Genomic DNA, 14,936 nt, shown 5'->3' on the forward strand with positions numbered 1-14,936 from the left:
TCAGGAATAATATTCCGGGAGTAAAATCAAAATAACGCTGCTTACCCCTTGCTGTTCCATCCTTCCTAGCTATCATGAACAGGTCATTGGAAAGGTCTTAAAAAACAATAGTATGCTCAGAGACTCCTGATTTATGTCCTAAAACTAAATTCCACAATTGCTTACCAGGAGTTTGTAGTCCTCAATCATGTGACCACACCTTCTTTATATGATTTTTTCTTTATTCTCTGACTGGTACCGAGAATCTTTCATGACAACACATGATTATCTACTCTCCCCTCGCTGAACTTTCAGGGTCCCTCCCATTTACACAGTGTTCCCCAATGGCGCTTCAGTTCATCAATAATGATCATTCCTTTGAGCATAACCCATGTTTTTTTCTTCTAAAAGGCCAGTCTATGCTGGTAGATCTCGTCTTTCAACTCCTTTAAACCTTATTCTCTCTTCTATAACTTTGCATCATATAGACTCATGTAAAAATTGTGTGTGTGTGTGTGTGCGCGCGCGCATGTTTGTATTAAGTAGGTATGAATGTGGCCTTTCCAAATAAGTCAATATATTTTGTGTGGTATGCTAAATTGAAGTTTACACTTACTCTGGAAATGATCCAAGAGATTAAAACAGTGAAACAAATTAATTTATTTCACATTTTTGGCCTTCTGGCAGCTGTGTTCTGCACATGTTAGAAACATCTACTGTAACACACATAAATTGGAAAAAATATTTTAATAGTTGGATTTCTTAAATATGCATAATTTTTTTAAAAACTGAAAATACTAGCTTGAAATAAGTGGACAGTATAAATAACCCAGGTAATAAAAGATCCAATAAAAGAAATATAATATCATTATATTTACCTTCTATTTTTATACTAGGGCAATATACAGACTTGTGCTTGTTTGCTTTTTAATTAGCTTATTTGGGAGGAATGTTCAATCAATTTAGTGGAGGTTTGTGACATGAGCTTACAATATATAATTTTTATGAGTAGGGGAATTGTTAAGGATATGTTCAAAATGAACTGAATTGCATTTGAATAGAAAAGCAGGAAAACTATAGAGTTTCTGATGATAGCAATTTAAGCTGGAACTAGATCATTTCTGGCAGTTTATTTCAAACAATAACATACCTTGTGCTAAAGAGTCTATTTTACTTTTTCTAACATTGCTTACACTGTCTTAAGTGAATAAATGATTTAAAATAACATTCCTTTAAATAAGAGAATGTGATAAAAGTGATTAATAACAAAGAAAATTATATCTTTAAAATAGCTGTTCACAATAAAATGTATTATTTTATTTATTTATTTATTTATTTATTTTTATAGAGACACAGAGAGTCAGAGAGAGGGATAGATAGGGACAGACAGAAATGGAGAGAGATGAGAAGCATCAATCATCAGTTTTTTTGTTGTGACACCTTAGTTGTTCGATTGCTTTCTCATATGTGCCTTGACTGCGGGCCTTCAGCAGACCGAGTAACCCCTTGCTCAAGCCAGAAACCTTGGGTCCAAGCTGGTGAGCTTTGTTCAAACCAGATGAGCCCATGCTCAAGCTGGCGACCTCGGGGTCTTGAACCTGGGTCCTCTGCAACCCAGTCTGACGCTCTATCCACTGAGCCACTGCCTGGTCAGGCAAAAAATGTATTATTTTAAATTAATTAGTATTGTAAAGACTAATTTTGTGTTTTTTTTCTCTCCTCTCATGATTTTAGTAGTTTGGTATGAATAAGGGCTTTTAAAAACTCTTTTTTACAAAACTATTAATTTCCACACTTTTTAGAGTGGAATGAGAAAATGGCCTAATTTCCATGTTTTGTTTAGGAAACATACTAATGGAGAAAACTTTTTGTCCATTCTGTGAACTTTGTGACCCGGACATATACTCCTGGGCGATTAGGCTGGGCACACTGGTATCCGAATGATGTCACACCAGCCAGAAGCCACCTGTTGTTTTCTTGGCACATTAATGGTCCTCCAGAATCCCCCTAAATAGTAAATTACAAAAGAAAATTATAAGTGTGTAGTCAATTGATATAAATACACAATATTGTTTTTAGCAAATCAATTCAGAAATAGAGATGAAAAATATGATTTAATTGTAAGTCATCTGTATGCATACGTTCTTACCATCACCATAGGTCAAGAATGAAAACCTTTTGCTGCTCAGTTAGAACGCAGAGAAACTAAGACAATTTAAAAATCATTTATGTATAATTTTTGATGCACATTTATAACAAGAGTTTCTTGACTTTATTCTGGCATTTATTTTATTTAAGATGTAGGGAGATGGAGAGAAAGACTCCCACATGCATTCTGACTAGGATTCACCCAATAATTCCTGTCTGGTGCTGATGTTCTGCTCCTCTGGGGCTGCTGCTTCATTGGTCAGCCACTGGGCTATTTTATTTTATTTTTAAAATTTATTTATTTTTCATTTATTCTGAAGTGAAAAGCGAGGAGGCAGAGAAACAGACTCCTACATGCGCCTGACCAGGATCCACCCAGCATGCCCACTAGGGGGTGAAGTTCTGCCCATCTGGAATGTTACTCTGTTGCAACTGGAGCCATTCTAGCACCTGAGGCGGAGGCCATGGAGCCATCCTCAGCACCTGGGCCAACTTTGCTTCAATGGAGCCTTGGCTGTGGGAGGGGAAGAGAGAGACAGAGAGGAAGGAGAAGGGGAGGGATGGAGAAGCAGATGGGTGCTTCTCCTGTGTGCCCTGGCTGGGAATCAAACCTTGGACTTTCACAACTTGAGCCAGGCTTGCCATTGAGCTAGCTATTTTATTGCCTGTGAAACCATAGAGCCATCCTCAGTGCTGGGGGTCAACTTGTTCATTCGAACCATGGTTGCAGGAAGGGAAGGGAGGTGGGGGAGGGTTGGAGAAACAGATGGTTGTTTCTCCTGTGTGCCCTTACAGGGAATCAAAACTGGAACTTCCACACACCAAGTCGATGGTCTACTGCTGAGCTAATTGACCAGGGCTTATTATGGCATTTTAATGTGCACTACAAAATTCTCTAATGCACAACTTAGAGAATCATTTCAACCAAAATATTTATTAAATGCTGATTTTGTTGATTATAGAAAATGTGCTCTTAATATTATGAAGTGATCTGTGGAAAAGAAAATTTTTCTGTATTATGTACTTTAGAAAAACTGAAAACTCACACATAAAGTTGATTTTTGTTCTCTTGGGTAGCATTAACTTTTCAGCATTAGGCAAAAGCAATCAGATTTGAAATGAAATGTTTCAACTGAAAGAGGCAAAACTATGATAATTTCTAGTGATAAGAACACATGCTTCATCTGAGGTTTCAAATAGTGAAATGTTTTTAATTTTCATAAATATTAATTACAGCAGGTCCTAGTAGAGTTAATTTCATGATTATTCCTGTGTAATTCAAATGAGTATAATGCAAACATATTGTACCATAATTAATGACAAAATTGACAAGTATTTTTTATGTTAATTGTGTAAAAAGTTTTAAATTAATCTGCCTTTTTATGTACTTACAAAGAAATTTAAAACCTATGTATTTTGTTTGAAATCGTTGAATAGTAGATTTCAGCCCAGGCTTGATGTTAGAAATATCCTGAGAGGCTTTTTTCCTGATTCATTACTATGTTTGGGACCTATATTTAAGGGGAAGAATATGGCCTATAAAAGCACCTTTTCACTCTTGGGTACAGAGGAGCATAAATTGCACTGGAAAATATAGGTTACCTCCACTCTGTGTGGAACAAACGTGTGCAAGCTGTTTGAAGGCAGGGACTATGGTTTTTATTTCAACATTCCAAGTCCTTAGTTCATAATATGGGTTCAGAAATATTTATGGAGCACAGTCAATCCAAGGTAAGAATAATTATAGACTCGAAGTTATATGTGAATTAGAAATTATTAAAAACAAATGTCAATTATTTTGATGTTTTTTAAAAAGAGTCATTTGGGTTATTATTTTTTCTTTTTTTTCTAAAATAACTTAAATTTTTAAACAGACAGCAGAAACCAGACACTGATTACATGAACAAAGATTTTTAAATTACCAAGTTCATATTGGGTTAGCCGCAGTTATTTGAAGTATTCACCAGTCGGCTTGGTGCCCAACAGCTGGGTTGTCTGTCTGGTGAGAGACCTGTATCTCCTTCTATCGCTTCCCATGTTCTAATCACACCATTTCAGTTCAGTTATATAAATTCTCTTGGTCTTAATTTTCTGGTGTGTTCAGTGGAGCTAGTTCCTTCTCCCACAATCTCAGAGGAAGTGTATGTACTTTGAAAATATGAGTGAATGTCCAGAACATAAAAAATTAGCCAAAATTTTATGTTTCCACCTCGATGCTATATTTGTAAAGAAAAACAAAATCACTACCTTTTTTGACTACCTGAGTGTAAAAGTTGATGACTTTTCATTGAGAGTAGTTGTTCTTGAACTTTAGCGGACATCAGAATCACTGGATGACATGAGAAAAACACGCACTGCTAGGCCCCACCCTTTGAGTTTCTGATTCAGCAGTTCTGTGGTGGGGTCTGAGAATTTGCAACTATGACACTTTCGGTAATGCTGTTCTATTGGACTGAGGGCCACACTTTGAAAACCACTGCTATACAGCCAGGCTCTAAATAGTTAGCAAAGCAGGCTTTCTCTTTGTGCCATTAAGTCAGTTTTCATTAGAGAGGACCTTCTACAGCCATTCATGGTGCCTTAAAATCCAGACAAGTGTCTCACAAACGCAAGCCTTTGGTAAACCAGAAGATATTCAAGAACGTGTGAATGACTAATAGGGCAACATTACAGGAGCTGAAATAATGCTTCAAAGAATTTAGTTAAGTGATGTGTCAATGATAACACATTCATAATTTAAAATAAAGTATTCCTATTTAATCAAAATTATGTCAAAGTTTAGTTTACATGACTTGAGACATTAATTTAACTGGAAAACAGCTATACAGATTCAGCTACTTAAGTGTCTGTTAAAAAGTCTTGTATCAAGTCAAATTAGTGCAACATTTATATGTTAATATATGTAATAAATTGTTCAAACTTGAACAGGTGAAACCGCTTTCCCACAGTATATATTGCTGTGTCTGCATTTGTTAGTTATTTGTTTGCTCAGTACTGCTATCAGGTGCATTCAAACCCAGTAGATGTTACTGCATTCATATTTTATTAATTTTCAGATACAAAAACATGCCAGAAAATTTACTTACAAAGTATCATAATAGAACTGTTAATATTTTTGAGTGCTTACTTAGTGCCTTACATGTTTTATCTCATTTAAACCTCTCAATAAGATCTAAATGACTCTCCCAAACTCTTACCAATAAGGGTCAAGTAAGAGTGGTTTGAGCACAGAATCCATGCTCTTTATGTTTACTCTATGCTGCACCTAAGAATTAATTATAATTGTAAAATCTAACAGAATCTACTTTTTATTTGTTGGGTGTATGTGGAATTTATGCAGCTAAATAGATGGCTATGCCATTTCTAGGTAGTAATGCATTTCTGGTTCCCTGGTCATTTGGCCCAGTGGATCAAGCATTGGCCTGGCATGCATATGTCCTGGGTTTGATCCCCAGTTAGGGCACAAATGAGAAGTGACTCTCTCTCCATCTTTCTCTCTTCCCCTCTCGCAGCTAGTGACTCAATTGGTTTGAGCATCAGCCCGAGGTGCTGAGGATGGCTCGGTTGGTTTGTATATTGGTCCCAGATGGGAGTTGCCGGGTAAATATTGATCGAAACACATGTGGGAATCTGTCTCTTTATCTCATCTCCCTCTCAATTAAACAAACAAAAAAACCAACAAGACATTTCTGTCTTCTTTGAAAGTAGTTTGTGGGTAAGACTTTTCTCTGAAAGTCACACAAATCCAAAGCTATTGGTACTTGAAGTATATTGTAGTATTGAGATGCACTGAGTTCATGTTATTATATCTCTAAAAGGAAATATAAAAGATAATATGAAAATTCCAAGATAGGCACTCCAGAGCCAGGTTTATGCCGGGCTATTGAGTAAATTCTTTATTTACTTTCTTGCAAGGAGTTAACTGTTAACTGGCTCTAACCAGGATATCTAGTTTTGTTTTCATCCAAGAAATTATTTCAGGTCACTAGACCTCTGGACCATATTCTAAATCAGAGTTGAATATTAGAAGCTGATAAGCCAAATTGGCCCTGAGACCTAGTTTTTGGTTGTTTTAAGCCAGCATAAGGTTTTAAAATATTAAAATTTAAAAAAAATGCTTTTGGCTAAGGTGTACTCTCTCTAGCTCACCCCATGCCTACAACTTTGTATTTTACCTGGCTGGCTGCCATCTTCACATTTTATGCCTAGTCCCTAAAGACAGTTTATTTATAACTCTGTTAGTAAAAATTAGTTTCTAATGTTCAGTTCTACCCAAGAGAACTAAGTAAAAAGTCCACACATAAAAGCCAAGAGTCACAGTTTTGTGTACAAAAAAAAAAAGAAGTTGAGACCCTGAAGATTATTGTTAACAATAAAATCATTAGATCGTGATGCTTTCTGGAAATGTAGCATGAGCAGTTTGATATATTTACCTGACAAGAATCTATTCCTCCTTCTTCGTAGCCTGCACACAACATATTTTCTGTAATGCTGTATTCTGGCATCTGTTGTTTGCATTTCTCATTTGATAGGAGAGGAACATCAGCTTCTTGCAATATGTCTGCAGTAGGACCTGTTCAAAATGGATAATGCAGGCAGCCAGGCAGAAGTGATTGACATGCATCAGTGAACAAGCCACCATCAGTCTTATTTATTTCAACAGTTCACTCTCATTATCTGGTACTGGGTGTATATATAATGGAACTAAATGCTAAACCTTCTACTCTAAAGCACATAATAAAGCCATCTGTGGGTTTTTCCCAATGGATGTATAGCCCTTCTTTGGTTCCCAAGGGCTAGCAGGAATAGTGGACAGTCTTTTAATATGTTCAGTAATTTTAAACAGTCACAATATTGCTCATGATGAGAGGTGGAGGGAAAAGCCTACCAACACAGAGTTTTATTCATGGAAATTAACAATGGCTCAGAAGTCCACAAGTGCTTTTTATTTGGCACCTGAAGAGATGCTCCCTTAAAATGGCATTCAGCTCCTTGTGATACTGTGTAATGGAGCAGGTGCACACTGAAGAGAAGATAAAGCTCGGATGAGCTGTGCTCTGATTTAAGCGCATTCAGCTTGTCATCCATGTGCAGGTGAAGAGAAAGGAGGCAATTGAAAGCAGAGTGTACTTCCATGCTTTTTACAAATGACTCATCTACTGGCATCATGAACCATTCTTTACTGAAATACTAATCCCAGGAGGGAGTGAAACAAGCAGGTGTCTAGTGGCCCAGAAAAGGTACATGATAAGCAATTTCTAATAATTAACAATTTTATTTGGCTTCTCAAGAGAGGCAGAAAGTTGAGGATATGTCAGTACATCTGCCAGTCTGGGTTGTAAAAATATACATATATGACCATTTCTCCAGCTAAAAAGACAGGAAACAAATGTGTTTGTGTACATGTGTGTATGTGTGTGTGTGTGTGTAAGGTGCAAAGCAAGATAAGCATAACTCAGTGGTGTGTTGGTAAATGTTTAATGACTCATTTTCAAGAAAAAAAAAGCATCAATATATATATTGTTTGCCAATTTGCCTGGTCTAAATATTCCAACCACAACTGATTTCAAGGTACCAGCATGACAATGATCATGGAGTTGGGAGAAGATGTTACAAGTGGCTATTTTCAGCAGCGCATCACTAGATAACTTTTCAAGTTTAACAATGAACTTTAAGGATATAAATTGAAGAGGTATTAGAAAATTCAGCATCTCACTTTCATCTGTTTTATGAAGATCAAGGATGGGATGAGAGACTTTTGTTTCATAATAAAAATCAAAATGCATTTTGCTGCTTGTCAAGGAATAAAAGTTGGTTGGTTGTATGATAAAACTCTTTGGTAAAGGAAAGTTTGAGCAGTGTTCTTGCATTTAATATTTATTTGTCAACATAAATTACCATGAGAATGATTAACATATACATACTTACATACAAATGAAAGTCAGTAAATGTATTTCAAGTTTACTAATTGCCTTAATTTAACCAACTAATATCATTTCATTTGTTCTTGCTAAACAATATGTTCATGGTTTTTCTAGCAAAATTACTCAGTGTGAAATACGCAAATTGGGAAGATGTTGAGATTTTATAAAATGAAGTAGCTGGAAACCATAACACAAAGTTTTCAAATTCTTCCAAATTGCAGTCACCTAGGAAGTATTTAAACATGGTCCAGGTCTTTATTCCCAAATGAAATTGACCTCAGATACAGATTTTTCTCTTGGCTCCATATAACTCCTAGAGACCTTTCTTAAGTCAATTACCTGCATATCTTTAGTAACATTAAGGATCAACTCTGGAAAAGAATACCAATTTTCTATGGAATAAAGAGCCATAAATTTACTCATTATTGGATAATTTCTTTTGGAAAGTCTACATTGTGGTTATAAATGTCTTCTAGTTTGAAATCTGTTAGAGAACACATCTAAGAATCATTTTTACTCTTTATATTTCAAATTTAATAAATCATGACATTTTTCAAGTGGAGGAAATAAAAGAATGTAGGGTCTTTGACTTTAATACATTTTATGGACAATAGATATGAGGCATTTTCAGCAACATAATGAGATTGCAGTGAGGAGCCTTTATCGAAATTCTCAGACAAGGGCTTGACTTAGACTTTATGCTTTCTTTTACAAGAAGTAAGGATATTTTGGCTGTGGATGCTTTGCTTCTGGGACCTGCAATCTCCACAAGATTTAAACACATCTTTTTCTTTCTTTCTTTCTTTTTTTTTTTTTGGTGACAGTGACAGAGAGAGACAGATTGGGACAGACAGACAGGAAGGGAGAGAGATGAGAAGCATCAATTCTTCATTGTCGCACCTTAGTTGTTCATTAACTGCTTTCCCACATATGCCTTGATGGGGGTGGGGGGCTACAGCAGAGGAAGTAGCCCCTTGCTCAAACCAGCGACCCCAGGCCCAAGCCAGTGATCTTTGAGCTCAAGCCAGTGACTCTGGGGTCATGTCTATGATCCCACACTCAAGCTCAAGAGCGAATCTGAGCTCAAGTGAGCAACCTCAAGTTTTTGAACCTGAGTCCTCTGCTTCCTGGTCCAATGCTCTATCCATTGTGCCACCGCCTGGTCAGGCAAAACACATCTTAAATACAATTATGATTTGTAAATATTGTAGCTATGATCTGTGATCTGTTGTGGCTTCAGGAGCCAGGTTCTTCATCAGACTATAGTGACTTTTCCTTTTGCTTAACTATTATCAAATAGTCAAAACTCTGTCCTAGATGAGCAACTATTATGAGAAATTTAGACATCAGTGAGACAGTTACATTTAACATAAAGTACTGAAATGCTTTTTAAAAATCATGTATACTTATTATTGATAGGCATTTTTGTGTGTGTGTTTGAAAAACAGGTTATTAAATAATGCTAGTGAATCAATGGTATATCATTTCATACCATTCAATGTAAGATTTGCACCGTATCTAACTGAGTCCTTTTGTCAGTAGGCAGAATCAGCATTTGAAGCTACAAGGGATTTCTTTCTCATTTTAGAAAATGTGAGACATTTTTGGAAGATAAATAAAGATAGTTGTATTGATTTAGGAAATGTGAAAGCTAAAAATGTGGCTTTTGATGCCACTTTATGAATGAGCTTTACAAAAATTTTTGAAACCTTTGGTTATGTTCATTTTAATTAAAGTATCTTTTCTCTTTATCAGTTTTTTTTTCACTTTTTTTTTAAGATTTTATTTATTCATTATAGAGAGGAGAGAGAGAGAGAGAGAGAGAGAAGGGGGAGGAGCAGGAAGCATCAACTCCCATATGTGCCTTGACCAGGCAAGCCCAGGGTTTTGAACCGGCAACCTCAGTGTTTCCAGGTTGACGCTTTATCCACTGCACCACCAGAGGTCAGGCTCTTTATCAGTTTTTATAATACAAAAATTAGTATTGAGTTTGGGGGATACTTGAATTTCCCTCTAGTAAGGATTATAGTTTTATAATGTGCCCTATACAATTTGGAAAATATTTCTTAACTGTACAAATATACAATATATGAAGATAAACCTGACAATGCTTTTAAGAGATACTGCATAAAATTGTTATAGCATGAGAGTTGCAAAAAATGTTGAAAACAGTCACAAGATAGTGCAATAACATATGCTTTTTCAAGTAAACATTTTCTTTTTTATGGGCCTGATAATTTACCTTGGTGAACAAGCCTTCCCCAGCCAGCAATAAAACAAATTTCTCCTGGAGGAAATACTTGATTTTCTTCTGGTAAGCAAATAGGTTGTATATAATCTGAAAAACAAAACAAAAACTTGAATAGATTCTCATGCATCTCTAACAAGTTTTAAAAATCAGTCATTTTTAGCATTTCATCTGAAACAATTTGTATTTTTGTTTTATACACCCTGGATATTTTTTAGATATCAATCTTGTGGGAAAGAAGCAGTTCAAAGCAGCACTTTTTTGACAAGGAATTAGGTATCATCAGTGATTCTTTTAGGATCCTCTACATTGTCTCCTAATTACTCTTTCATAACATAAATGATGTCATAGATCTGGACTTAATCATTTATATTTGATTTTTAAATAATTACTGACTTAACAGAAAGCAGTGCTAGTTCTGTAAAAATCTTGTGAAGGCTGTGTTTCAGGGTCAATTAACAGAAAGTCGGGCAAATTTTCTAAGGTATTTTTTTTTAATTCTCTCTCTATACCTCACATTAAAAAAGCTTTTAGGTGATTATTTTATTAAGCACTTATAGAAGCATTAGCATTGGTCACTGACTTTTAAGCCTTTTTTGTAAATTGTTGACCTTCCTCAAGAATTTATAAGCCACCTGTCATTTATTAAAGCATCCACTATATGTAAGTCCTAGGACAGACAGGGAAATGAGTAAGTCACGGTGCTTACTCTCGAGGATAGGGCTATGGAACTAACAACAGTAATTGTCTCCCTTATTTATCTGCTATATTACACATGGACGTCAAATTCTGTATGAGCAGGGAGGTACCAGCACTTTCCCCTAATTTTGTTTGGAACGGTCCTCAGAATGAAGATTGGAGTTGAGTAGAGCCTTTCAGGATGAAGTTCACTCTTCAGGTGACTTCTTGTACATTATTTATGTATTCAGAGGAAGTCCTCCATCTGCCACTTTATTAATATTATTGAATCTTCTTTAAAATTTTATTCTATGGATAAGAATTCTTACTTCACTCTTAGCACATACAGGGTGGGCTTAATGTGGGCTTACAGTTGTGAGTATGTGAAACACAGTTTATTCTTGTATTATTGTTTACTATGGTATTATTTTTCATATGAACAACTGTAAATCTACTTTTTCCCTACTCTGTATGTCCTACTCTGGCCTTTGTGGTGGTGAACCTGCCTTTCTTTCACATGAGAAATAGAGATGACATGCATTATACCTTGGCTTATTTTTTTCTGGAATGCTCCTTTGAGGTTATAGAGGTCTCTGAGAGCGTTCCTCTACTGGTCAACTTTCTAGAAAGTTGAATTTCAAAGGTAAATTAATGTATTTCTCTTTCATTCTCTAATTCCATTTAAGTTATAATACATTTTATAACAAATTATTAAACTTTTATGGACTATTAATGCATTCATGCTGATAATATTTCAAATCTAATTTTGAATTAATTTAGGCAGTTAAGATGACAAAAAGTGATTTGTTTTACCTGTGTAATTCACTTTAGATTCAAGGTGCATCATGGCAATGTCACTGTTCTTTCTCCATTTATTGTAATGTGGGTTTATGACAATTTGATCTATCAGTCGGGTTACTACTTGAGGAGAAGTCAGATTTGATGTCATATGCAGGCCTAAGAATGCTTTCCACTTAGATGGCTCTAAATTTCTCCTAAAGATTATAAGAAAGAGATATAAGAAACTCTCCATCCACCATAGTTACTTTCTAGAGATCTTTGTTAAAGATATTTCAGAACTATGTGCTCTTGTGCTAAAATCTTCTTTTTTGTTGTTGTTGTATTTTTCTGAAGTAGGAAACGGGGAGGAAGTCAGACAGACTCCTGCATGCACCCAACCTGGATGCACGCCCACCAGGGGGTGATGCTCTGCCCATCCAGGGCATCACTCTGTTGCAACCAGAGCCATTCTAGCACCTGAGGCAGAGGACACAGAGCCATCCTCAGCACCTGGGCCACTTTGCTCCAATGGAGGCTTGGTTGCAGGAGGGGAAGAGAGAGACAGAGAGGAAGGAGAGGGGGAGAGGGGGAGGGGTAGAGAAGCAGATGGGCACTTCTGTGTGCCTTGGCTGGGAATCGAACCTGGGACTCCTGCACACCAGGCTGACGCTCTACCAATGAGCCAACCAGCCAGGGCCTAAAATATTCTTGTTTTTTTTATGAAAGATTCTTCCTTTAAAATATTCCTTTAATTTTTATCTTTCTTATCAGCTCACAGAAGTCTTAATTAGTGCTAATCTCTATCACATCTCATAAACTTTTTCTTGATCTCTCATTCAGATTATAATTCGCAAATTTGATTTCACATTTGAATCACCTATAATAACACTGATACTCATTCTACCCCCAGTTCTCTATCTTTGGCTTAGAGAGCCTGGGATTTTAATTTTAAACTAATTTTAAATGAGACATCCAGTTTATGTTAATGTCTGACCAGTTTGAGAAGCACTGTTTTAGTGTATATTCCATGGTGGAGATGGCATCTTAGTCCAAGTTTCTTCAGACAACCACAACAGCTATTGCAATAATGGAAGGAGGTTCAGGAACATTCTTCCATTTAGAGTGTCACTGAATTGATACAGATTTAAGATAAGCAATAAAACCTATTACAATGTTTAAAATCTAACATAAACTGGAATAATTTCAATCTACAATGAACTTGAATAATTTCCCACATGCAATGTTGGCCATCAATAAAACATTAGTAATGAATAACATTTGTGTTATAAGCCAGATTGAATTGAATGGTATGGGGGATTGAGAGAAATGGTGCCATGAGGAGGGCTCCCAATACCTCTCCCAGATTTTTCAACAAGTTTGACAACTAGAGACAGAGAAACGATTCCAGGAGCATCTGAAATACACATATACTGAACAAAGATATGATTAGGCGAAAAGGTGGCTAAATATATAATCAACCCTGAAGGAAATAAGATGGAGAACGGAGCATTCCACCTTCCTCACTGACCTGAGCAAGTGCTGCTTTCACTTGTAACTGAGAGAAAGTGAGGGCAGGGGGCATGGAAAGAGCTGGGCTGGAGCAGAGACGTTCAAGCCAAGGAGAGAGTGTGCCCGCAACAGCTCAGTCCATGTGGAACTAACACCAGTGGTGGACCCTGGCAGAGGTGGGCGAGCAGTTGCCTTGCTTACTCCTGATATCCTGGTCGGCAAGTGCAGACAGTGTGCGAGTGGTTCCTCCTAGGACCCTGGAAATGGGCACCTGCATTCCCAGACAGAGGGTCAGGGTTGGAGACTGTCAGCAATAGCCTTCTGCGTGGGCTGCAACCAGAGTAATCCCTGCTCCCTGAACAACAGTGCATGGGGAGTGCGCAAAAGCCGACTTCCTTACACTCAAACCTCTCCAGGCGGGGCACTTCTGCCAGCCATACAGGCTAACAAAGCACATTCCCAGGGAAGAAAAAATACAGAAGTGTTAGGAGGAGGGGCATGCAGGCAGCTTGCAAACAGTCTCTAGAGCAGATCTGCAGATCCAATTGCTGAAATTAGCTTAACCCACAGTCTGCTCACTGCCCAGCTGGCTTACACCAGCAGCAGCTCTGGCTGACAAGGTCTTCTTTCTCAGGTCAGTGATCTAAGAGAACCCAATGGAGAGATGTGATATTTTTAGGGCCACTTGCTCTGCACACAGTAGCTGGGGCAACTACCTGCCAGCTGATACAGGGTGAAAAACACATTTCTAAAGAACAGACCTCAGAGAACACTGCAGAAGTTGGGCATGCGAGGCTGTAGGCTTTTTAACAAGGGAGAAGCCTTCAGAGAGCAGTCCCACAGAACGCTAAGGCAAATTTAACTAAATATATCTGGGAACCTTAGAAAGGAGGCTGAACAAAAGTCAATTAGCCCCCTACTTGCCTAAGCTGGTGGCTCTGGTCGGCAGAGCTTTCATACTCAAGGCTGTGCACTAAAAGGACCTGGAGGAGGGACTTGACAGCTTTTAAGACCTCCTGTTCTGCAGGCAGAAACTAGGGCATCTTCCTGCCAGCAAATACAGGTTACAAAGTGCAAAAAGCCTGGGGAGAGTGGTCCTGCAGAGTGCTGAGGCATACTAGACATGCATGAAGGCTCATAGAAAGACAACTTGAGAGCAACTGCCTCCCAGCCCTGCCTGATTACACTGGCGGTTCTGGCTGGCAAAGCCTTACCCAGAGCCCTGCATTGAGTGGAGATAGATTGGGGATTTGCCAGCTCTAAGGGCCTCTTACTCTCCAGGCAGTGGCAGGGGCAACTTCACAGCTGGGTAACCAGGCTGCTGGTTCAGGAAGGAGAGACTTGGAGGCAGACTCTGGGAAAACAGACTCTCCAATTATTGGAGCCTGCAAACACTAACAAGCTCCAACTACCAATGAGACTGAGGCCTAGTATATGTCATCACCATAGCAACACATCAACTGCAAATCTCTATCTAAGCGTGCCATAAGGGCAGAGCCTGGGGTACAGTGCCACTAACCAAAAAAAGAGAGAAGAAGGAAAAAGAAAGAAGATAACCTCTCAAAATCAAGAATAATACACAGTCTTTATAACTTTTTCCACTTTTTTACCTTTATTTTTTTCTTCCACCTTGGTCCTTTTATCCTCTTTTTATCATATTCTTTTCTCTT

The 14,936-nt window shown here is 37.5% G+C and overlaps 1 protein-coding gene across 5 annotated transcripts in view; it reads right to left on the reverse strand.

The window, feature by feature from the left end:
- Positions 1-659: 659 nt before the first annotated feature.
- Positions 660-14,936, reverse strand: part of TMPRSS15 (transmembrane serine protease 15) — a 161,681-nt gene continuing 147,404 nt past the window's right edge. For all 5 annotated transcript variants that reach the window (XM_066254928.1, XM_066254926.1, XM_066254927.1 and 2 more), the window contains 4 exons: positions 11,791-11,972; positions 10,294-10,389; positions 6,561-6,700; positions 660-1,986 (listed from right to left, as the gene is read on the reverse strand). In XM_066254928.1, the coding sequence (XP_066111025.1) occupies positions 1,831-1,986; positions 6,561-6,700; positions 10,294-10,389; positions 11,791-11,972 (574 nt within the window). In that variant the 3' untranslated portion in view covers positions 660-1,830. The remainder of the gene's footprint in view (positions 1,987-6,560; positions 6,701-10,293; positions 10,390-11,790; positions 11,973-14,936) is intronic.

This window comes from Saccopteryx bilineata, chromosome 2 (assembly GCF_036850765.1).
Source record: "Saccopteryx bilineata isolate mSacBil1 chromosome 2, mSacBil1_pri_phased_curated, whole genome shotgun sequence".
NCBI classification, from domain to species: Eukaryota; Metazoa; Chordata; class Mammalia; order Chiroptera; family Emballonuridae; genus Saccopteryx; species Saccopteryx bilineata.